This window comes from Trichechus manatus, unplaced genomic scaffold (genome assembly GCF_000243295.1).
Source record: "Trichechus manatus latirostris isolate Lorelei unplaced genomic scaffold, TriManLat1.0 scaffold00122, whole genome shotgun sequence".
Classification (NCBI taxonomy): Eukaryota; Metazoa; Chordata; class Mammalia; order Sirenia; family Trichechidae; genus Trichechus; species Trichechus manatus.
Genome location: NW_004444058.1, coordinates 6,530,955 through 6,552,677, shown reverse-complemented (window position 1 = coordinate 6,552,677; position 21,723 = coordinate 6,530,955). Strand labels below are relative to the sequence as shown.

The 21,723-nt window shown below is 57.2% G+C and overlaps 2 protein-coding genes across 2 annotated transcripts in view; one reads left to right on the top strand and one right to left on the bottom strand.

Moving 5' to 3' along the window:
- CUNH19orf44 (chromosome unknown C19orf44 homolog) overlaps positions 1-3,959 on the top strand; it is a 19,516-nt gene extending 15,557 nt beyond the window's left edge. The window contains exons 7-9 of the mRNA XM_023738765.1: positions 2,016-2,182; positions 3,310-3,388; positions 3,675-3,959. Coding sequence (XP_023594533.1) covers positions 2,016-2,182; positions 3,310-3,381 — 239 coding nt within the window. The 3' untranslated portion in view covers positions 3,382-3,388; positions 3,675-3,959. The remainder of the gene's footprint in view (positions 1-2,015; positions 2,183-3,309; positions 3,389-3,674) is intronic.
- Positions 3,960-4,760: 801 nt separating this feature from the next.
- On the bottom strand, positions 4,761-20,117 carry CHERP (calcium homeostasis endoplasmic reticulum protein). The gene is made up of 17 exons (XM_004384423.2): positions 20,041-20,117; positions 19,577-19,750; positions 14,331-14,515; positions 13,603-13,740; positions 13,188-13,339; positions 11,488-11,599; positions 11,310-11,399; positions 9,987-10,218; positions 9,075-9,250; positions 8,030-8,468; positions 7,676-7,914; positions 6,966-7,099; positions 6,346-6,432; positions 5,941-6,084; positions 5,741-5,857; positions 5,168-5,262; positions 4,761-4,954 (listed from the first exon to the last, which is right to left on the bottom strand). The coding sequence occupies exons 1-17, from the start codon at positions 20,063-20,065 to the stop codon at positions 4,761-4,763; spliced, it is 2,733 nt and encodes a 910-aa protein (XP_004384480.1). The 5' UTR covers positions 20,066-20,117.
- Positions 20,118-21,723: the final 1,606 nt, after the last annotated feature.

Genomic DNA, 21,723 nt, shown 5'->3' with positions numbered 1-21,723 from the left:
CTGGGGTTCCTCCAGTCTCAGTCAGACCATTAAGTCTGGTCTTTTTACTAGAATTTGAGTTCTGCACCCCACTTTTCTCCTGCTCCATCAGGGCTTTCAAGTTTTTTTTTTTAATACCATTTTTTTTTTTTTAGCTGTGATAAATATATATGTAATAAGAGTCCCTGGGTTGTGCAAATGGTTTGTGCTCAACTACCAACCTAAAGGTTGGCATTTCAAACCCACCAAGCAGCACTGCAGAAGAAACTCCTGGAGATCTGCTTCCGTAAAGATTACAGCCAAGAAAACCTTTTGGAGCAGTTCTACTCTGTAACATACGGGCTCGGCATGAGTCAGGGACCGACTCAATGGCAATAGGTTTGGCTTTGGTTTTTGTATATGTAGCGAAACATTTGCCATTTCTACATCTTCACAGGTACAATTCCGTGACATTAATTATGTTCATCAGGGTGTTCAACCATCACCATTATCTGCCCCTAAATATTTCCTTCAGTTCATGAGATTTTTTTTTTTAATGTTGTACTTTAGATGGTTTACAGAACAAATTAGCTTCTCATTAAACAATTAGTACAATATTGTTTTGTGACATTGGTTACCAACCCCACAACATGTCAACACTCTCCCCTTCTCGACCTTGGGTTTTCTATAACAGCTTTCCTGTCCCCTCCTGCCTTCTAGTCCTTGCCCCTGTGCTGGTATTCCCCTTTAGTGTCATTTTGTTGTATGGGCCTGTCTAATCTTTGGCTGAAGGGTTAACCCCAGGAGTGACTTCATTACCGAGCTAAAAGGGTGTCTGGGAGCCATGCTCTCGGGGTTTCTCTAGTCTCTGTAAGACCAGTAAGTCCGGTCTTTTTTTTTGGTGAGTTAGAATTTTGTTCTGTATTTTTCTCCAGCACTGTCTGGGATCTTCTACTGTGATCCCTGTCAAGAGTAGTCGGTAGTGGTAGCTGGGCACCATCTGGTTGTGCTGGACTCAGTCTGGTGGAGGCCATGGTAGATGTGGTCCATCAGTCATTTGGACTAATTTTTCCCTTGTGTCTTTGGTTTTCTTCATTCTCCCCTTGCTCCAGACGGGGTGAGACCAGTGGAGTATCTTAGATGGCCCCTCAGTCATGAGATTTTTTGTTTAAGTTACCAAGATATTAAATGCCAGTGTGGTGTTTACATCCTGGTTTTTGTAAACTTTGTACCATCTCAGAGATGCTCCAGGTTACTATGTGGTTCTAGTAATGGCCATTTTTAACAGTCACACACTTTCTCGTGTCAGTATATAGAAGGAGTCCCTGGGTTGATTAAAGGATCTCTGGTGGCACAGTGGTTAAGCGCTTGACTGCTAACTGAAAAGTCGGTTCAAACCCACGAGCTCCATGGGAGAAAGATGTGGCAGTCCGCTTCCATAAAGACGTGTAAACCCTATGGGGCAGTTCTACTCTGTCCTGTAGGGTCAATATGAGTCAGAATTGACTTGACAGTAATAGGTTTGGTTTTTTTGGTTTAGGTGGTTTAAAAGGTGAACACAGTCAGCTGCTAACTGAAAGGTTGGAGGTTTGAGTCCTCCCAGAGGCACCTCAGAAGAAAGGCCGGGCAATCTGTTTCTGAAAATCAGCCATTGCAAACCCCATGGAGCACAGTTCTGCTCTGACGCACGAGGTCGCCATGAGTTAGTTGACTCGATAACAACTGGTTGGTTGGTCCTCTGTAAGAGGCTGGACATTCAGGTCAAGGCTTCCGTCTCTGACCAGCGGCAGCTGGGTGCCGTGTATAGGCAGCTCCTGAAGTCCCTGCACAGCCCAGTGGGAAGCAAGCCCTTCCTCCTGAGTAGACACAGAAAGACGAGACTAGATGAGGCCGTGACCTCTCCAGAGAGTAGCGGTGGGTCCAGAGCACATCCTAGTGTTCCAAGAGGGGTGGGTGGCCACAAACACGGGGCCACCTGTCCTCCCCTCACATGAGGGGGGATGGACAGTGGGCACACGGATGCAGGGCTGCTGAGTGACACAGCAGCGGTGGTGTAGCCCTGACAGCTCACAGCCCAGCTGTGTTTGCGCTGAATGATCTGCTGAAGCAGCAGCTGGCCCTGACGCAGCAGTTCCTGGAGGCCAACCGGCACCTGCATGCCTCGCTCCTGGCATCGCTGGACCAGGACACGTTCCACTACCACACCTTGGAGGAGGCCAAAGAGGTGACGGGCTGGGTAGAGAGGCCTCCACCCTGGGGGACACACCTCCAGTCAGCGGGGGTGCTTGGGCATCAGGGCCGACACGTTCAGCCTCTGTTGGTGAGCCTGCTGGGGCTGGTACCAGGTGGGCCAGGGCTGAAGCTTGGTTCTGCGTGACCTCGGGCCAGCAATGTCCTAGTCTAGGTGACACTGTCTTCTCTGTGAGGGACACAGTGCCCACTCTCCCAGGGGGGCATGGCCTGAAGGGTGTCGTGCTCTCTTGCCTTTTCTCCCTCCCAAATCTTAAATTTGTGTATGAATACAGAAGTGTATACTTACTGTATGGAGTCTCTGGGTGTCACAAACTATTCACCCCAAGGTTGGAGGTTTGAGTCTACCCAGCCAAGAAAAACCGTGTGGAGCACTGTTCTACTCTGACACACATGGGGTTGCCATGAGTCAGAATCAACTCGATGGCAAGTGGTTTATTCAGGGCCCACTTGTCTCAGCTGTTGTACATTTTGTTACAACTTTTTAATCAAGACAAAGTCCACATGTTGAGACTCTGGTGTCTTTTACTTCTCCTCACTCTGGGTCAGCAGTTCTCCAGTCTGACCAGCGTCAGGGCCTTTGGGGCCTGTTGGGCATAGACTACAGGGCCCCCTGAGAGGTCACGACGGAGTGGTGCAGTCACCCGGGAGAACCACTGCCAGGTCGGCCCCTCCTTGCGTTTCATCTGTGAACAGGTTGCTCCTCCGGCAGTGCCCCACTCCTGGGCCACGATGGCGCACCTGCTGTGACCCTGCCTGTCCCATTGGACACGTGGCAGTCAGGGTGATCTGGCCACACCACCCACTGGTAGCACCCAAGCTCCCACTGTCCACCAGGTCTGCCCAAGGGCAGCAGCAGCCCTTGTCTCAGCCAAGGCCACCCTCCTGTCAGACTCCAGGGCTGCTCTGTCCCCACAGCACCCATGTCCCTGCTGTGCACATCCAGGGCAACCTGTCACTGCGCTTGTTAGCTGGCCCAGGAGCCCTATGTTGGCACTGGCTTGGCATCTCCTCAGCCCCCAGCAGCACACTGAGGTGGAGGTGGTGGCTCTGTCCCTGTCCATGTGTGCTGATGGCCATCCTTCTGTCCTCTACCCACAGTACATCCAGTGCCACAAGCCAGCCCCGCTGACCCTGGAGGAGGCCTTGGAGGAGGTACAGAAGGAGCCATGAGCACAAGGTGAGGTCAGCCTGGTGTGCTTGACCGTGATGCTCACACACACGTCACCGCCTCCACATGATGTGTACAGGGGGCGGAGGGGAGGGCAGGCTGAGCTCACCCACGCCTCCTCCATGAATGCCTGATGAGCAGCCTGTGCCTGGTGGCTGCAGGACCCCATAGAGGTCTGTGGGGACAGAGCCTGGGCGGACCTCAGCCACCATGCCCAGGCTGGGACATTTACGTGTAGGGACACCTGTGCCAAGATGCCAGGGCAGAGCCTTCAGTCCCAAACTCCACCCCACAGAAGCCGCCCACTCCTTGTCTGCCAGAGCACGCTGCAGAGAAACACGCAGGGTTTAAAAAGTAAGTTCTTTAAAAAAAATCTTTATTTGAAGGCAAAACAGTAAAATTCACGAACTGTTAACAGCACGTTTATGTATTATCCTGAATCAGACACTTTCAAACTATTCACAGCTACAGGAAATCTAAAACAAAATCAAATGTTTTATCCCATCAGGGTCAAAAGTTGGAGAGGTTTTGTATCTTATTGAAAAGAATTTTTCAAAAACGGTTTCTGTACAAACAGCACTGCACCAAGCTGCCGACAGGCACTGGGTGCAGAGGCCTGGCCTTGCCTGGGCGGGCGGAGGGGGTGGAGGACATGGGGAGGCCGGGGGCGCGGGGCTGGCCCTCCAGGTGAACCACCGCGGGTACCAGAGATCCCAAAGGACGCTCAGACCTGCTCCTCAGAACATGCTTCCCAGATAACAGCCAATGGCCAGCGTTTGAGAGAAAATACCAACTTCCACAACTGAAAGAACTGAAGTCAGGGCTCGTGTGTCTGTGAGAGGCAGGTTCTGAATCATCTCATGGGATGGTCTCAGGTCAGCACTCCTGCTTCTAAAACTAAACCATGTGGAGCAAAAACAAAAACCTCGTTCTACTTTGGCTTCCATTTTTAAATGGGAAATGGTGAGCGTGCCCGGCCTTGGTTTTTATCACTGCACCCGGGGGTGGAAAGCAGGTGGTATGCTGGTCACTGGGGCCTCCTCTCTGGCGCCTGCTGGTCCAGGAGGCTCAGAGCTGACTGGGGGAGATGTGCAGCCTCGTGTGCCCGTGTCTGGGGGGTGGTCCGGTGTTCCTCACTTCTCGCTGTAAGGAAAACCAGAGGCTGGCGTCGCACCTGCAGCACGTCTTTGGGTCAAGGCGGCTGCAGGCGAGGCCTGGGCGCCTCCTCTCCACTGAGCAGTGCCACCTCGTCCCTGGGCAGCCTCAGTCCTCCACCTCCTCCCAGGGACGAGGCTGGGTCAGAGCCAACTGTCGTGACCATTTCGGAAGCTTCCACTACCCCTCAGTGGACGGTTCCGGCGGTCGAGTGCTGCAGCAGCCACTACTTGCACTCATCCCTGGCCTTCATGCGGGCGATGAAGGAGTAGCTCTTGTTGCGGCGGTAGTTCTCGTAGGGGTCGTCCAGTGCCACGCCCACGCCCTTGTACTGGTCCCACTTGTCCCGCACGTCGCCGCCCTTAATGGGGTCCTGGATGCCCTGCTCCTTCACGCCAAGGCCACCGGATCCGCTCCAGCCTGGAAGAAAGGCAAGCGTGTGGTTACAACCCAGCTGTAAGTGCACGTACCCTGACCCGCTAACCGCTCACAAACATGCTGTGCTCACAGATGTGGAACCGATACCACAGAAACACTGCCCGGCAAACCCACCGCCGCCCCTCTCGGAGCTCCCCAACTCTGTAGATACCCCACTACAAGGAGTGTGCTGCCAGTGGTGTCCTGGGGCCTTACCCATCTTCACCAGCATCTGGTGCCCCTTGTTCTCCTCTCCGAGCCTGGGGTCAGGGACAGGCGGTGCAGAGTTAGAACCCAGACCAGCCGAGGAACTAAAACCAAGACAGGTTACGGTGTTCAAAAAGTCACGGCCACGTTTATTGGAACGATTAGGATGTTACAGCGTGTGGCGTACACGGACGTTCACCGTTATAGGATGGACATACACACATAATCCTGTGTTTCTACTGTTCTTCGTTCTCCTTTTCTTCAGCCAGATAAGGGGCTTCCCTCAGAGGACAACCCCCGCCCCAAGTTTAGCATCGAGGGCAGGTCATAGGCACCCCTAGAACGGTTAGAGAACACGCAGCCTGGCCACTGCCCAGGCTCTATGCAGGTGACCGAGGAGGTACAACTGTCACATGGCAGTGGGAAGGCAGCCGCTGTGCGCGTTAATGCAGTGGCCTGGGGGCTGTCTCACCCTAAGCCCACGTGTGTCTTCTAATGCCCACTGTTTAAACGTTCACAGTTCCGCACCGGAGGATCCAGCTCCACCCGCAGGCCACATGACAGTTAAGACAGAAATCTTACGGCGGAGTTGGACTCCGTGACCTGGACCGACGCCTCCTGCCTGGGGAGTACGACTTGGACCGGGACCGGGACCTGGACCGTGACCGGCTTCGTGAGGAGCGTGACCGGCTTCGGCTCCTATGGCGGGAAAGAGCACCATGAGCGGCACCATTGGGAACAGCGTTAGCACTGTGAGCTGTGTCAGCCAGAGCTCCACCTACCTGGACCGGGAACGGGAGTAGGAGCGGGAGCAGGAGCGCGAGCGGGAGCGTGAGTAGGAGCCGGACGACTTGGAGGACCTCGAGTTGGATCGGGAGGAAGAGCGCCCTCGGCTCTTGGATCTACTCCGTGACCTCGAGGGCCCACTGTGGGAGAGATGGTGTCAGGAGACCCGGGGCGCCGGCAGTTGGGGCTCACGAAGTGTCCGGTCACAGCATCTTGGCCACGGTGCCGCACTGTGTCCCTAACACCTTGCTGAATAGCCCATACCACCTCTCTCCCCGGGGGCAGTCCCTTCATCATGGGTTTCAGGCCGAGGCCTGCTAGCACGACAGGGTGAGGTGCGCTCGGAGCTGACTCCCCACAGGATACGCCCTCGTCCAAGAGCAGGGGCCGGGTGCTCTCACCTGTTCCTCTTCTCCTGGCCTTTCCTCCGCCGGGCCCGCATCTTTGCACGGAAGAACTCATATAGGCCGTTCTGCTCCCAGCCTTCACTGCAAGACAGGGTGTTTCCCACGACTGGCCCCTCATGGGGAGTACCAGGGACAGACAGCACCTGGCAGACCTGCTGTGGGCCAGGACCCTCCCTCTGCCACTCAGTGCACGGTGGAAACTACCCACTTTGACGCTGAGGACAAGCTTGGCCTTCCCCACACATGGCTGCTCCACCGAGGAGTCCTGGGGACCCATCACCAGCCTAGGGGGCGGACAGCTCCAACTCACAGACACAGGCCTGCGCCCAGCGTGGGGCAGGAGGCTTTTAGCTGTGCTAAACAGTGAGACCCTGCGGGAGATCAGCTCTGGCACATGCCAAGTCTGCGCTAATGTCTTCTAAGTGTCTCCATTAAACCCCCTCACCAAGGACCTGCTGTCTGTGTCTGTGCCAGGCCCTCCCTGACACGGGACCTGCACGGCTCCCTGAGCCTCATATACCTTGGGAGGAGGCCTGGCTGCTGCATGGGCCACTGAGATGGCAGCTGCTTCCACCCTCCATGGGGATCCCTCAGCACAGTACCCTGGCCTGTACCTGTTCCTGGGCCTGTCGTGGGACGGGGGGCTGTAAAAAGCCTCCACAGCAGCCAGCAGCCTCTCGCTGGGTGGCATCGGGGGTGGGAGGCGGATGTCTTTAGGGTCCAAAGGCTTGTACTCATGGTCCTCCAGCTGTACGAGAGGACATGTATCACCACAACTGGGGGGCAGGGCAGGCCCCTGGGCCCCTCACCTTTCCCTTCCTGGAGAACTCTACTCCTCCCTGGCTTGAGCAGCACCAACGCCTGATTCTGAACCTCTCTGCTAGCGCAGAGTACAGGTGGTCGAGGCCCTAGCGTAGGAGAGCTACAGGGCTCTCCCCCAGGACACCACCCAGAAGGCACTACCCTCCAGCTCAGGCAGTGAGGAACACCCCACTCTGTCCAGACACGTGGTGGATCTCATGCCCTCTGCAGGCCACTGCCCTATAGACAACTAAACCTAAGTCACTGCCCCCAGCCCCCTGCCCAAAAGCAGCAGGCACCCCCAACAGGCCCCAACCTGGCTCTCCACTGCCGTCCCACCCCAATGATGTCCACCTCGCCAGGACCGGAAAACCATTCACACAGCACAGGGACGTGGGCTCAGGCAGCCTCCACCAACCCGCCAGCACGCTCAGGTTCCCGCAGGGATGGGGACCCGCACAGGAAAGGGCCCCACCCGCTGGCATTTTGGGAGGAGGCCCAGAAGCCAACCATGACCATGTACCTTCACAAGGGGGGCCATCAGCCCTGCGGGCAGGTCGAAGTAGGGTACATTGGGCACCAGGCTGGGGTCATCATGGTTGATGTGGGGGGGGCCCTGCCGCCGCATGTGGGGGGGCTGTCCGTTGAAGCCGTGAGGGGGAGGCCCGAAGTCGGGGTGCTGGGGCCCACCCCAGGGTGGGTGCTCGTTGATCCCGGGGTGTGGCATGCGGTGGCCAGGGTGGTGATGCGGGGGCCCCATCTCTGCAGGACAGAAATGGGCACTGGGGGGTGGCTCGGGAGGCTGGGGTGCCACCGCCTGTGCCAGAACCTTCTTTGCAGGCCTTGTCTTCCCACCCCCCAGACCCTGCAAACTCACCAGCTGGGAAATCGCCCTGGGGGTAGTCGAAGCGGTGTGGGTAGGGGGGCCGCTCGAAGGGGTGCCGTGGGGGGAAGTCATCCTGCATGAAGCGCGGTGGGAAGCGGTTGAAGTTGTGGGGGTGCGGAGGCTGGCTGAACTGCGGGTGCTGCTGATGTGGCGGGAAGGGCCCGCGGAAGGGTGGTGGGCGCTGCAGGCGGAAGGGTGGCTCCCGCTGGCCTCCCCCCCAGGGGGGCTGCTCATGCTGGCTGTTCCAGGGGCCTTCGAACTGGCCACTCCAGCCAGGCTCGGGCTGCCCGCTCCAGGGCGCCTCACGCTGCCCGCTCCAGCCAGGGTCACCGCCGCGCTGCTCGCTCCACATGCCCTCGTGGCTGTTGTTCCAGGGCGGGCAGTGGGGTGGCCCGCCCTGGTGGTGCGGGTACGGGGGCTGCTCAGGGGGCTGTAAGACAGAGAGCAAGCACTGGGTGAGGCAAGGCCAGTCCTGGGGCGCAGGGGGTTGGCGGACACTGTGGCACCAATAAGGTGAGTGACACTGGTGTGAGTCCTTCTTCATGGCTGCTATGCCTGCTTCTGACCAGACAGAATGTGCTGGGACCATGCAGCCCGAGCTCCCTCACCTACCTGTGCTGTCTCCCCAAGAACCCGAGTGGTTGAGCCTGGCACCCACGTAAGTCCTCCCTGAGACCCCCAGGCTGGCCCCTACCCTGCTTCACTTGCCCTGCCACCCGCCAACGCTGTCTCCTAGGGCACCTCACAGACGTATTTGTTTTATTTGTTCCTGAATCCTTAAATTTAAGGCCACTGCTGGGGGAGGCCAAACACAGATGACCCCTTTCTGCACGTGGCTGCCTCCCTGCAGCCCGAGGCCAGGAGCACAGGGCCAGGGCAGGACCGTGCACCACAGGCAGACAATGCACAGCATGGATGAGGGCCCCACCCTGGAAAACGGATTATCACCACGTGCTCCTCCGCCAGTCTTGACTCCTGCCCACTGCCCCATCTGCTCCCTCATCTACCCGCCGCCCCCCCAAGTTCCCAGAACTACCTGCTGCTGGCCCCAGGGAGCCACGGGGTGTGGCTGTTCAAACCAGGGGGTCTTGTTGGGAGGGATCTGGTCGTGGGGCCCAGGGCCCCGGGTCCCAGCAGCTGCAGGGTCCTGGACCCCTCCCGACGCGTCATACTCGGAAGAGCCAGGCATCTGGATGGGGGGCTTGCTGTCATCTGAAACCGGCCAGAGGTGGTTAGAGGCCCTGCTGGCAGGGGGTGCCATCCAACCATGACACCCATCACCACTCTGAGGCCGCCAGACCAGGCCGGCCGCTCGGGGCTTCACTCCAAACTCTTGCCTAATGACCCCACTGAAAAACGCCGCCACTACTCACCCCGCGCAAGAACATGCCTGATTTCTCTGAACGCTCTACAATAAACGTGAAACCATTTGTGCTACCTTACTGTTTGCTTGCAAAATAATTTCTATCAGAGAACTTCACCTTTCTGCATCTAATTAAAAAAGCATTTCCCCCTGTTATTTCCTCACTAGGTCTTCTACCAAGCCATCCTTCTGTTCCTAGGGGAGATCTGATTTGGTCACAAGGTATTTTTTAAACACCCCCGTTTTACAGGATCACCATGAGTTGGAGTTGACTCAACAGCAATGGGTTTGGTCGTTTTGGTTTTTGAATTCCGCCTGCTAGTGTTCACGTAGTGTTCCTGCCTCTTTGCTCAAAAACGACCCTAGGTGAGTTTCCACCTTGCACCATCCTCGTCCAGTTTGGTATGAAAGCTATCTTTGTCTCGGACCCTCTTGTCAATCTGTCTGGCTTCTAAGGTTCTGGGGAAACATCTGGTCCCAGTGCTTGTGAACAGACTAAAGATGTCCCTAAGACGGGGCCCCTGAACTAGAGAAGCATGCCCCCCGAGGACCATTAGTGTGACAAGGGTGGCAGGGGGTGCATACCTGGCTGGGTGGTAGGCGGGATGGCTGGGGCAGGTGTGGGAGCTGGGGGTGGGGCAGCGGGCGGTGGCGTAGCCTTGACCTCAGCGTCCATCTGGGGCATTGGGATCTGCTGCTGCTGCTGGGCCAGGCTGCTGACGAAGTCCTCGTGCTGGGTCTTGAGTGTCTGGATCTGCTGCTGGAAGGCCAGCTGCACCGGCTGCACCACTGACGAGTACTCGCTGATGAGTGTCGCCTGGCGGAGGGGTGGCCGGCACTCAGGGTGTGCAGCTTAGCTTTCCGCCCAGACTCCTGGCACCCGCGCCTCTAGGAAGCCTCAAAGCATGCTCATGGGCAACGAGACCCAGGGTATGTGGTAGTTATCACGCAGACAGTAAACACGGCCATCACAACCATAGCGGGTGCGGGATTTGGCAGTTTGATTCCCAGGTGACGAGGATGAGTGGTGGTCAGGTGGACAGATGCTGACGGCCCACTCACAGGCTGCATGACTTCAAGCAGTCACGCACTCACTGAGTTTCAACATCATCTGTAAAGTGGGGCTCATGGCAGGACAGGCCTCAGAGGGTCTCAAGAGGACTCAGGGACACAGGAAGGGACCATGCCAGGAGCCTGGTGCACATAAATGGAGGCATCAGGCCAGGGGACATATGCCCCGTGTATGAGGGCAAGCCCACCCTACCACAGAAAGGGAGGCTGTGTGCTCCCCATGGCCTTTCTGAGCACTGGGCCTCCCACTGTGGAAACATGGGACAGTCACAGAGGGAAGAGGCATTGTTCAGCCTCTGGCACGCACACTGGAGGCTCACAGATGGACCGGAGCCAGGTAAGGGAGAGGAGGATGAGGGTGGGGGCACAGGGCTGTGGAGTGCATGCCACCTCAGAGGACATGGGGAGAGAAGCAGGGAAGACAGTGAGCAACTCCACCAGACCAGCTTGACGACAACAGGGGGTGTGGTGGGGTCACCACAGCAGCTGTCCTCATGTCCTGTATGTGGGAGCTGTCAGGAGGTCCAAACAGAGGCAGGACAGACCATACTTCCTTCACACCTGAGAGTGCTGGCCACATCTAGCAACTAGGCACAGGTGTGCCAGGACAGCAAGGCCAGCCAGGTAAACAGGTGTGTGTGTGTATGTGTGTGTGTGTGGGGGGGAAGCGGCCAAGAGGCTGCTGCTCAGCACCACCCCCTTCATGGTCCTGGGGCTCTGAGGCCACCAGCTTGACTGGCTGCCCCCACACACCCTGGTGTAGGCAAGGGGTGCGGTCCCTTCGCTCCTGGAACTTGCTGGGCAGTAGGGCCACCCCCTGCTGGCCTCAGTGCCCACCTGGTACTGGCCGAGCCCCAGGGCCGGGCTCTGCAGCTGCTGAATGATGGAGTCATCGAAGTAACCATTCTTCTCCCAGAGCTGCAGGAGCTGGTATGCGGGGAGGGGCTGCGTTAGCAGAAGAGTCGGGGTGTCCCCGCCCAGCCCTGCCCCCATGCTGTGCCACGCCAGCACGCACCCGGGCGATCTTCTGCTGCTTGTCCTCCTCCACGGCCAGGAAGCTGGTGCAGTAGATAGGCACTACCACCTTCTGCAGGGCAGCCAGCAGCTCCCGCGCCTGCTTGCGCTGGCTGTGAGGGAGAGACCTTCCGCGCGTCAGGGCCCTAGCGGGACCCGGCCACACGCCCGTCAACACCGCGGCTCCAGCCACCACGCCCTCTGCCAGCTAGGGACCCGGGGCGAGACTGGGCTGGCATTAGGGCCCACGGGTTGGGGGACAGTGATGGGAGGGGGGGACACAGGCCTGGCCTGTGGGAGCCAGCACCTCATGCTGGGCTCTTCATAGGGAACTCTGCCTGGGGACTGCGGGTAAGGACAAAGGGTGCCACGGGGCCGCAGGGGATTGCCGACCCAGGCTTGGTCACTGCTATTTGCACAGACTTCTGCGCGGGCCTGCCTCCCAGGCTTCCAGGTCACAACCCTGCTTTACAGGGGAGGCCCTGAGTCCAGAAGAGACCATGTGAGGGGAGCCCCTGCAGCCAGGCCACAAGGTGCACATGATGCTAAGCCACGGGCTCCCGCCCTCCCCGCCAGGCACCTCCGGGAGGACGCAGGGCCCAGGTGAGCATCTCAGGCCCCTCCAAAGGCCGAGCTCGCCCAAGGGAGCTCAGTGGAGAGCAGGGCCCTGTGTCAGGAGGGAGGGCAGAAGAGTAGCACACAGCCTCGGACACAGCAGACAGCCGCCGTTAACCACGGGCCAGAGCTAAAGAGCAGTGTCGCTGGGGAAACACAAGACGCAAGTCTGCAGAGCTGAAAATATGGCAAGAGCAAAGAAGGTTCTGGGTGGCGGCTTCTCTCAAGGGAGAGAACTAAAGGAAGGATACAGCTGTGGCAGACAGTGAAGCTGAGATGCACAGGCTGTGCAGATGGGGTGGGGGCCGAGCTGCAGATGTGGCAGGAGGTGGGCGAGACACGGCTCCCGTAGGGAGAGGCTGGAAAACCTGCTTCTCTGAGGCCTGGCTCAGTCTCCTCCGCTCTCACAGGAGCCGTGCTCATAACCAAGGCGCCCCTGCTAGTCCGGCTGACCCTGGGGCCACCTTACCAACCTCATGGCAGCAGAGTCGTGCCATCCCCACCCCTGGCCTTTCTCTGGTCCAGATTCTTTGTCTCCCTATTTGCCTTTCTCGTAAATTGCCAAAGTCCTGGCCAACTGGCTGAGCAGACAGCAGCCCTGCCTGGCCTTGAGAGGCAGGACAGCTCTTGTGTGAGGACACTGGGAGATAGCGGGGTCAGACTGAGGGTGAGCACAGCCCCCAGGGGGTCCCAGCAGCAGAACAGAACAAAGGCTGAGGGGGTGAGGGTGAGTGAGCGGGTGGCTGGTGCAGAGCCAGAGTCGCTGAGAGGGAGTGAGGAGGCGGAGCATGAGGACCGCTGAGCCGGGCCTAGTGCTGGGGTCAGGGATGGAGCCTCAGGCCTGACTCACTGAGATGCCTGGAGGCTACCCCAAGGAGAGCAAGGGGCAGAGAGGATGGTGTTCGGGGTCTGGGGAAGGGACTAAGGTGAGAAAGGAACCCCCTGCAAGATGAGGTGATTGGTGGGTAGGTGAGGACAGCCAGCTTCAGGCTTCCAGGGGGAGAGAGGGTATCAGACAAGCCCCCCAACAGGGGCATGGACACAAGCCTGTGGCAGGCAGGTGGTGGAGGGCGAGGCCCCACTCACCAGTGGTGCAGTACGTCATTGATGAGGTAGATGAGGTGCAGCCGCAGCTCAAAGTGCGCCCCGTCGGCCGTGATACGGTTGCGCAGGTGGCCGGCCATCAGCTCACAGTGCGGTGGTGACTTGGCATTGCTGAACATCCAGTTCTTCCCAGCCTGTGATGGCCAGGTAGTGTGAGGATGGGTCCTCATGGGGAAGGCCACACCACTGGGCCCACCTGCCTGTGAGTGTGCTGCCCTCAGCCCAGGCCAACACCTTGTAGATGGATGTGGGATTCAGAATCTGAGGCGGGCACACCCACAAGGAAGGGAAAGGCCCATAGCTTTGGACAGGATGTGCTGGGCTCCTGAATGTGGGATGGGATGGTTGGAGGTCCAAGCTCTGGGAGCCCTCCACCCCTGCCCAGGGCCACCCTCACCGAGATGGCATCCTTGGTGCACGTGTCGATGATGGGCTGCAGCAGGTTGTCAAACTCGTTCATGTCCAGCTGGGTCTCCTCCAGTAGCTTCTGCATCTGCTGCTCCACCGCGTGGGCCACAGCCGCCGTCACCTGCTCCTGGGGAGGTCAGGCGGGCCAGACTGTGAGGAGGGGCCCTTGTCCTGCCTGATGACACGCTCTGAGTGTCCAGCAGTGCACTGCCCCTGCCACAGGAGACCCTGTCCTACATGCCTGCCTGGGTAGCAGACAGGACACAGGGCAATGCTGTCTGCCCCCAGGTAACAGGCGAATACTGAGACCCAGATGAGCAGAGTGCCTCTGCACATCTACTTAAGACAGGAGGGAAGGAAGACACTGAGCGAGAGCCATGAGCAGACAGCCGAGAGGAAACGCCAGGTCAGGAAGCCAGTGGAGGGAGCAGCCTCAGGAGAATGATGGAGCCGAAGACTACAGCAGGCTGTGTTTGCCCATCAGTCTGGCAAAATGCAAGGTGAGGCCAGTCTCCAGTCTGCCATGGGGACCAGAGATGTGAAGCCTCATGCTGTCAATTCCAACTTGCAGGCGGGAAATGGAGGCTTAGGGGGCCAGGCCCTGGGCAAGGTCCTGTGAGCTCTTGGTACCACCTCAGGACCCAGAGAGAAGTGGAAGGAGAGGGTCCTGAGCCCACTCAGGGTGCCTGTCAGAGGGCCAGGGTGGGGGCCCCGTACCTGTCGCAGGGCCAGCAGGTGCTGCTCCTGCTGCTGCAGGTTCCACTGGCTCTGCTGGATGAGCTCGTCCACGGATGGGGCGCCCTGAGCCGGTGGGATGGGTGCTGCCGGGGCCAGCGGGGGCTGTGGCAGGGGCGGCAGGGCCGCAGCCGGCTCCATCTCGGGGGCCTGCTGCTTGCAAATGACTGGGGGAGAGAAGAACAGGTGACCTGTGAGAAGGGGGCTCTCTGCCAGACCAGATCCACTGCTTCCAGGTGTGGGGTTGCCAGCTCCTCAGCATCCAGCCCACCACCTGCCTCACCTCACAGGTCGTGGCCGGGATGCTCTGGGCTCCATCACTGCCTCTGAGCCCTGCCTCTCCCTGGAGGGCCTAAGGGCTGTCTCCTCGTCACTTTCCCTCCAACACTGCCCCACCTGGCTGCACTGTCCTTCTGGCCCATGCCAACCCGAGTCACGAAGCTGCAGGCCCCCCAGCACATATCGCTGCCCCCTGCCCTTCTTCTCCCCTGGACTCTGATTGTTCCCATCTACATCCTCGGGAAAGGGGCCGTACCATTCAGGGGTCAATTGGTCCCTGCTGGCTGTGGACACCTATTCTGCTTGTGGGAGACCGAGTCAGGGTGGGCGTACATCCCGATTCAGCTGGGGAGGCAAGTGGGGAAAAGGACCGCAGACAAGGTGCTCTCCCCCTGGCCTCTTGGCCTTGCGAATCTGAATGTGACCCAGCCCTGCCAGAGCCTGCAAGAGGCACTAGCGCCAGACAAGGCCTAAGCTGAGGCCGGCAGAGTGCACAGGTGAACGCATCGTGCCCGGCCAACTGAGCAGCCTGAGCTGCTCGGGTCTTCTGGAATGTGCACCCAAGGCTCCCTGTGGGCCAAGCCTGACTCATGCTGCAACCCCCAGCCTCCCAGGACACTGCCTCAGGAAGTCCAGTGTGTGTCTGTCTCTCTACTGGCTCTTCCCCAACAGCAACTAAATAACCTGAATCTTTATCTTTGAAATCTACCCCATGCTCCTCTCAGCAACTTACAACCAAGATGCCTTCACCTCCCCATCTCACTGCACCCACCCACAGTAGGCCGGCTCTGCCGTTCCCACCCCTACCACAGGTGGCTCAGGATGCCCTTAACCAGCCCAGTGTGGCCCTGTCTCAGGTCCCTGTCCCACTCCCCTTGGTGTCACAGACACACTCTCCTGTCCCTTCATCCCCCTCTGGCTGCTCCTCGGTCACCTCTGCTGGCTCCTGTCTGACCCAAAAAGTTGGAATGCTTGGCCTGTATCCTAAGCTTCGAAGCTCTGTCTACGAAGCTCTCCAGGGGGGTTTAACGTACCCTGAGGCTGCAGTTATGAGGTCCCTGGATGATGGAAGCACTTTGTGATCGACTGCTAAACTAAAGGTTGTTGGTTTGACCCACCCAGCAGTACCGCAAAAAATAGGCTTGACGATCTGCTTCCGTAAAGATTAGAATCAATAAAACCCTACGGAGCAATTCTACTCTGTAATACATGGGGTCGCCATGAGTTGGAATTGACAGCAGCACGTGTGGTTTTTGGGTCTGGGGCTGCAGTTGTGGCTGCATGCCACAATTCCCACACCCATCATCTCCATACTCGGCTCCTCAAGCCTTGGGCCTAATCACTGAGTGGATGGGTCTGCAGGTTTCCCACAGGCCTCTCACACCCAGCACACATCCCTCCTGCCCCATGCCCCAAATTCCTCCTCCTCCCGAGCTCCTGAGTGTCGCAGGTCTCCTGACACCGAAGCCAGAACCTACAGGCACAGGTGACTCCCCTCACCCTTGCACCTCGTCCCTCGCCAAGTCACGTGGCTTGTCTATCCCAGATGACACTCCTGCCTGTCAGCACCCCTGCCATCCCTGCCTGACCCCACCTGCCATCACCCCTAGAACTGGTCTCCTTCACCCCTCTGTCCCCTCCACACCGCAGCCACTGTTCCGCTGCTCAACATGTGGGTCACGCATCACCCCAGGCTGATACCGAAACCAGACCTGTGCAGATGTGGAGAGTGAGCATTTCCAGACTTTCATAGCAATCCGACATTTCATACATCTATTGTACTTTATACGGAGTCCCCAGGTGGTGCAATCGTTAAGCACTGGACTACTAACCAGGTTTGAACCCACACAGAGATGCCTCAGAAGAAAGGCCTGGCGACCTGTTTCTGAAAGGTCACAGCCTCAGAAACCCCACAGGGCAGTTCTCCTTTGCACACATGGGATCACCGTGAATCCAAGTCAACTCAACGGCAACTAACAACAACATTAGACTTTATAAAAGGATAGGCCTGCGCCAGACTAGAGGTGTGAAAAAACAAAAACAAAAACACAGCCTAGCCCTTTCCCAAGAAATTTGCTAGTGCCATTTGATTGGTCTGGGACTCAGACTCTGACTAGAGGGTGAAGGGCAGCTGCACTGTGGGGGGGCCCTGTTCCAAAACACAGCCCCGGGCCTGCAGTCTGTCTGAAACCCCTGTAGCGCTCCCCAAAGCTCTCAAGACAAATGCCTAACTCCTCAGCAGCCGGTACTCCCTGCTCAGCCTTTCCCCTCTGACCCTTCCAGGAGTCCCTCCTCCTCTGGGCTCCAGCTGGTGTGAGCTGTTGGGTACTCCCCTGCCCACCCCACTCTTAGGCCCCTCTGAAGCTTGTCCCTCTGCCCAGGACACTCTTCCACCCTGGTTTTGCACCTGGCTAACTCCAACACAGTCCTGAGGTCCCAGAGAAGACAGCATTTGCAGAAAGCTCTTCCTGACCTCAATTTCCCTGGTGGTGAGCACACACTATCCCTCCCATTACAGTGTCAAGCCCTGGAGCAGCTCCTGATTCCTGGCCCTCCAGGGGAATGGCGAGTGTGGGCCCCCTCACAAAAAAGCCACTCTTACCACCTGGTCACTCAAGTCAGGCACCGTCCCAGGTGTCTTCCCCACCCTCCTTGTATGCCACCCTCATCAACACCCAACTGATTCCACCTAAGCCCCACCCCCAAGCCCCACCTGCCCCCATGCTCTCTGACTTAATCCAGACCTTATCATCTTTTGTCAGTTTGTTCACTGCCAGTCTTGTTCCTCACTGGTCCCCCAGCTTTTACTCATGCTCCCTTGGGCCTGCCCTCCACGATGGCCACCAGGTGGTCTCTCCCTTGCCTAAAACTCCCAAGGCTTCCCACTACTGGTAGCAGCAGCTGTAAATGTGGTGTGCTGGGGCTACACAATAACCGCTCCAGCAACACACAAGCATACGTGACATCTCACCAATGATTTCAGGCAGCTGCCTTGCTCTCCCACCTCAAATCTCACCAGGGACCAGAAGAATTCCTGCACCAGAGAGAAACCCAACCCTCCCCTGAGATGTAACGCCCTGAATCAAACTCTTTCCACATACACTCTATGCTCTAGCTGGACTCCCTGGGTGGTATAAATGGTATATGTGCTTGGCTGCTCACCAAAAGGTAGGAGGTTCGAGTCCAGTCAGAGGCACCTTGGAGGAAAGGCTTGGTGATCTACTTTCGAAAAACCAGCCACTGAAAACCATACGGAGTGTAGTTCTACTCTGACACACAGAGGATCACCATTGGTCGGGGCCAACTCAAAGGCAACTGGTTTTGTTTTTTTTATGCTCCAGCCATGCTGGGCCTCTCCTGAATCAGTGCTCATTGGAGCTGTCCTGCCTCTGCACACACTGTGCCCGACTCTATCTGCCTTACCAACGCCTACTTGCTTGCGCTACATGCTGTTGTTGTTAGGTACTATGGAGTTGCCTCCGACTCATAGTGATCCTACGTATGATAGAACAAAACACTGCCTGGTCCTGCTCTAGCCTCGTGATCGATGTTATGCTTGAGCCCATTACTCCAGTCACTATGTCAATCCCCCTCGTTGAAGGTCTTCCTCTTTTTCACTGACCCTCTATTTTACCAAGCATGATATCCTTCTCCAGGGACTGGGCCCTCCTGACAACATGTCCAAAGCATGCCACATGCTAGGGCACAACAATGATTCCTGCCAGGTCTGTTTGGCCTTTAGGGAGCACTCCTCTTTCAATGCCCCACCACTTGGCAATCCCCTCTTCATTTGGTAGGGGGCAGTGGTGGCTCAGGGTAGAACTCTGTCCTTCCATGAGGGAAGAGCTGGGTCCGATTCACAGCCAATGCACCTCATGGCACAGCTACCACCTGTTTGTCCGTGGAGGCTTGTGTGCTGCTCTGATGCTGAACTGGTTTGAGCTGAGCTTCCAGACTAACACTGACTAGGAAGAAATGCCTGGCAATTTACTTCCAAAAATCCTACGGATTACAATGGTCTGATTCCTTGTGCACAGGACCCACCATGAGTCAGGAGTCAACTTGTCAAGAAACAGCTAACAACAACTTATTCTAGCAACATGATCTAGCAACTGGGGATTTCCTACTGAACAAGACAGGTAGAGCCCTGCATCAGGAAACTCACCACCTGGTGACTATTCATCCATTATTCAAAGACCAGCTGCATCTCCCCGGTCTCATCTCAGACTCTTTGAGAGCAGGGCCAGAATTCCTGATGCTCAGCTGAACAAACATTGAGAAACATTTGCCAAGAGCTAAAACCAAAAGGGAGTCCCTGGGTGGCACAAATGGTTACGTGCTCGACTACCAGCCAAAAGGCTGGCAGTTCAAACCCACCAAAAGGTGCCATGGAATAAAGGCCCGGTGATCTGCTTCTGAAAGGCCACAGCCTAGAAAACTTTATGGAGCAGTTCTACTCTGCACACATGGAGGTTCCATGGTTCAAAATTAACTCTACATCAACTAACAACAAAAATCCAAAAGAGATAACCAGTTCTTTTTGGTCTGGACCGCTGCTAGCATCTGAAATGCACAAAAACCCTACTGGACCCCTGAAGCACACAAAGGAGCCTGGACAAAGGCGGGAAGGCTCCAGTCCAGCCGCTATCATTTCCTCCCTGGGAAACACTAAACAAGTTGCTGTACATCAGCGGATCTCAGTCCTCACACCTGCAAAACAATAGCGGAATGCCTGACCCAGAGGCCAGGCGAGGATCGATAACCGCATTCTCCATCACACCCCGGCCCGGCAGCCGCTCCATGCAGGGCTCTGAGGACAGCAGAAGGCATCGTGCAGACCGAGCTGCCCCAATCCACAGGGAAAGCGCGAGAAACTAAAAAACAGGCAGTTTGTGGAATCTGAGCGGAGAATCGCACCAGGGGGCGGCACGAGAGGGGAAGGGACTCACGTTGCTGCTGCTCCAGCGCCAGCTTACACTTGTAGTAGCTGTAGAACTCGCCTCCGAAAAGAAATGAGAATTTCGGGTTATCCTTTTGCTTCTCCATCGTCATCTTCTCAAACTCGGGCCCGTTGCGAGCCACGAACTGCGCCAGCTTGTCGATGACATTTCGAAGCTCCTGGTCTGCAGGGAGGAGAAAAGGCCACGCGGGGCGTCAGTGGGGACCGCGCCAGGCCCGGTGCGCCGGGCTGGGGATTGCTCGGGGCGGGCGGCAGAGAGGTAGTCCTCGTACGGGTCCCGACAAGGGACACCCACGCGCGGGGAACGCGGGGTGGTCCCGCGGAGAGGCCGCAGGCCAACCCGGGAGGCCGAGCCCCGCCCCCTCGCAGGCCCGAGACCCCCAGGAGGCGGGGCGGGCGACAGCGAACTCCAGAGGAACAGAGAAACGGTCCCCAAGTAAGGCAGCGCCTCACCGTCGGGCGGCAGCGGCATCTCCATGGCTCCGGCCGTGGGGAACGTCCTCCTCCGCCTCTCGATCGCCCACCAGCTCTGTGTGAGGAAGCCGGCCGGAAGTGGCGCGAGCGGGGCCTTTTACGGCGGGCCTCGTGGGCCGTTTCCGCCCGCAACTTACGGCCGTCGCCAGGAAACGACGGAAGTGAGGGAAGGAGACGGGCGGGAAGAGGGCCCGCGAAGGGCGGACGCGCGGGAGGGGCCAGGAGGCGCACGCGCAGAGCCTTTCCCGCGCCTGCGCGGAGGAGGCCCGCTAGCGCGTGGCGTACGCGACCGCTGGGACGTGCTGGACGGCCGTTAACCGTGGCGGGGGCGTCTTCACAGGCTGACGACCTGACAGGCTGGCTCGCAGCCCGAGAAGCTCCCGGGAGTTCCTGCCCGTGTCAGTGGCTCCGTTTCCTCCGCGCGCGGCTGCGGCGGCGAAGAGACTCCGAGGTGCGTCCAGAAGGCGCTCCGGCTGCGACCCCCGTCAAGACTCCCAGGCCTGCTCGCCCAGCGGTGGACGCGAAGCTAGGAGGCGACGGTCCTGAAAACGCGGGCTGATTTGGGCCCAAAAGGTTCTCTTCAGTTTCTCCCGCTCACTCCGACGTTCTGGGCAAAAAGATTTGGGGGCAGGGAACCCCTCCCCACTTTCCAGCCTCGGAAGTGCCCTAGCGGAATGGGAGCCCACGACCTCCCTTCTAGAAAGACCGCGTGCGACAGGATTCCGTGCCTTCCCGAAGGATGTAATTACATTGCTTTTAATACGATGAAGCTAACTCCTGCGCACTGTGGGGAAGAAATCACAAGCTGCAAACGTTCCAGCAACGGAGCCAGCGAAGTCCCATCATCGGACTTATTGAGATCACCATTGTGAACGCTTTGTTGGCTGTTCCTCCCAATTTTTCGTGTGCAAATAGATGCACGTGTATTTTACATACACTTTTTTATTTTTACAAACAAAGTATTGCTCTAGACCAGGAGTCAGCAAAGTTTTTCTATAAAAGGCCTCATAGAAAACATTTCAGGATCCGAGGGCCGAGAGACAAAATTGAGGATATTATGTAGGTGTTTAGATAACAGGAGTCTGTGGGTGGCACAAACCATTAATAACATTGTCTGCTAACCCAAACGTTGGAGGTTCACGCCCACTCAGAGGCATCTGGGAAGAAAGGCCTGGCGATCTACTTTCAAAACATCAGCCATTGAAAACCCTATGGAGTGCAGTTCTACTCTGATACGTACGAATCGGAGTCTGCTCTACAGCAACTGCTTTACCGGTTTGCATAGCAAAACAAAAATGTCCACAAAATCTTTATTGGTGAGGTTTAAGATATAGTAATAATTCGTTTTTTTTCCCCCTAATACAGGTCTAATGAAAGGAATGGAATTTTTTTGGGGGATAACATTTTGCTTAATTGGAGTTCAAGCTAGTCTTTCCTGTCATCAAATTGTTTGCCAAAGTACATGTTCATCTGTAAAAACCATTCTTGGAGCCCAGGCCTTACAAAAACAGGTGGCAGGCTGTATGTGGTTTGTGATGCAGCTAGGCACAAGTCAGACCTAATCTCTGCCAGCCCACTGTGTGTCTGGGAAGAGACCCACAAATCAGTAAGCAAATACAGCATCACAAGGAGTCATTAAGGAAAAGAACAAGGTGCTGAGAA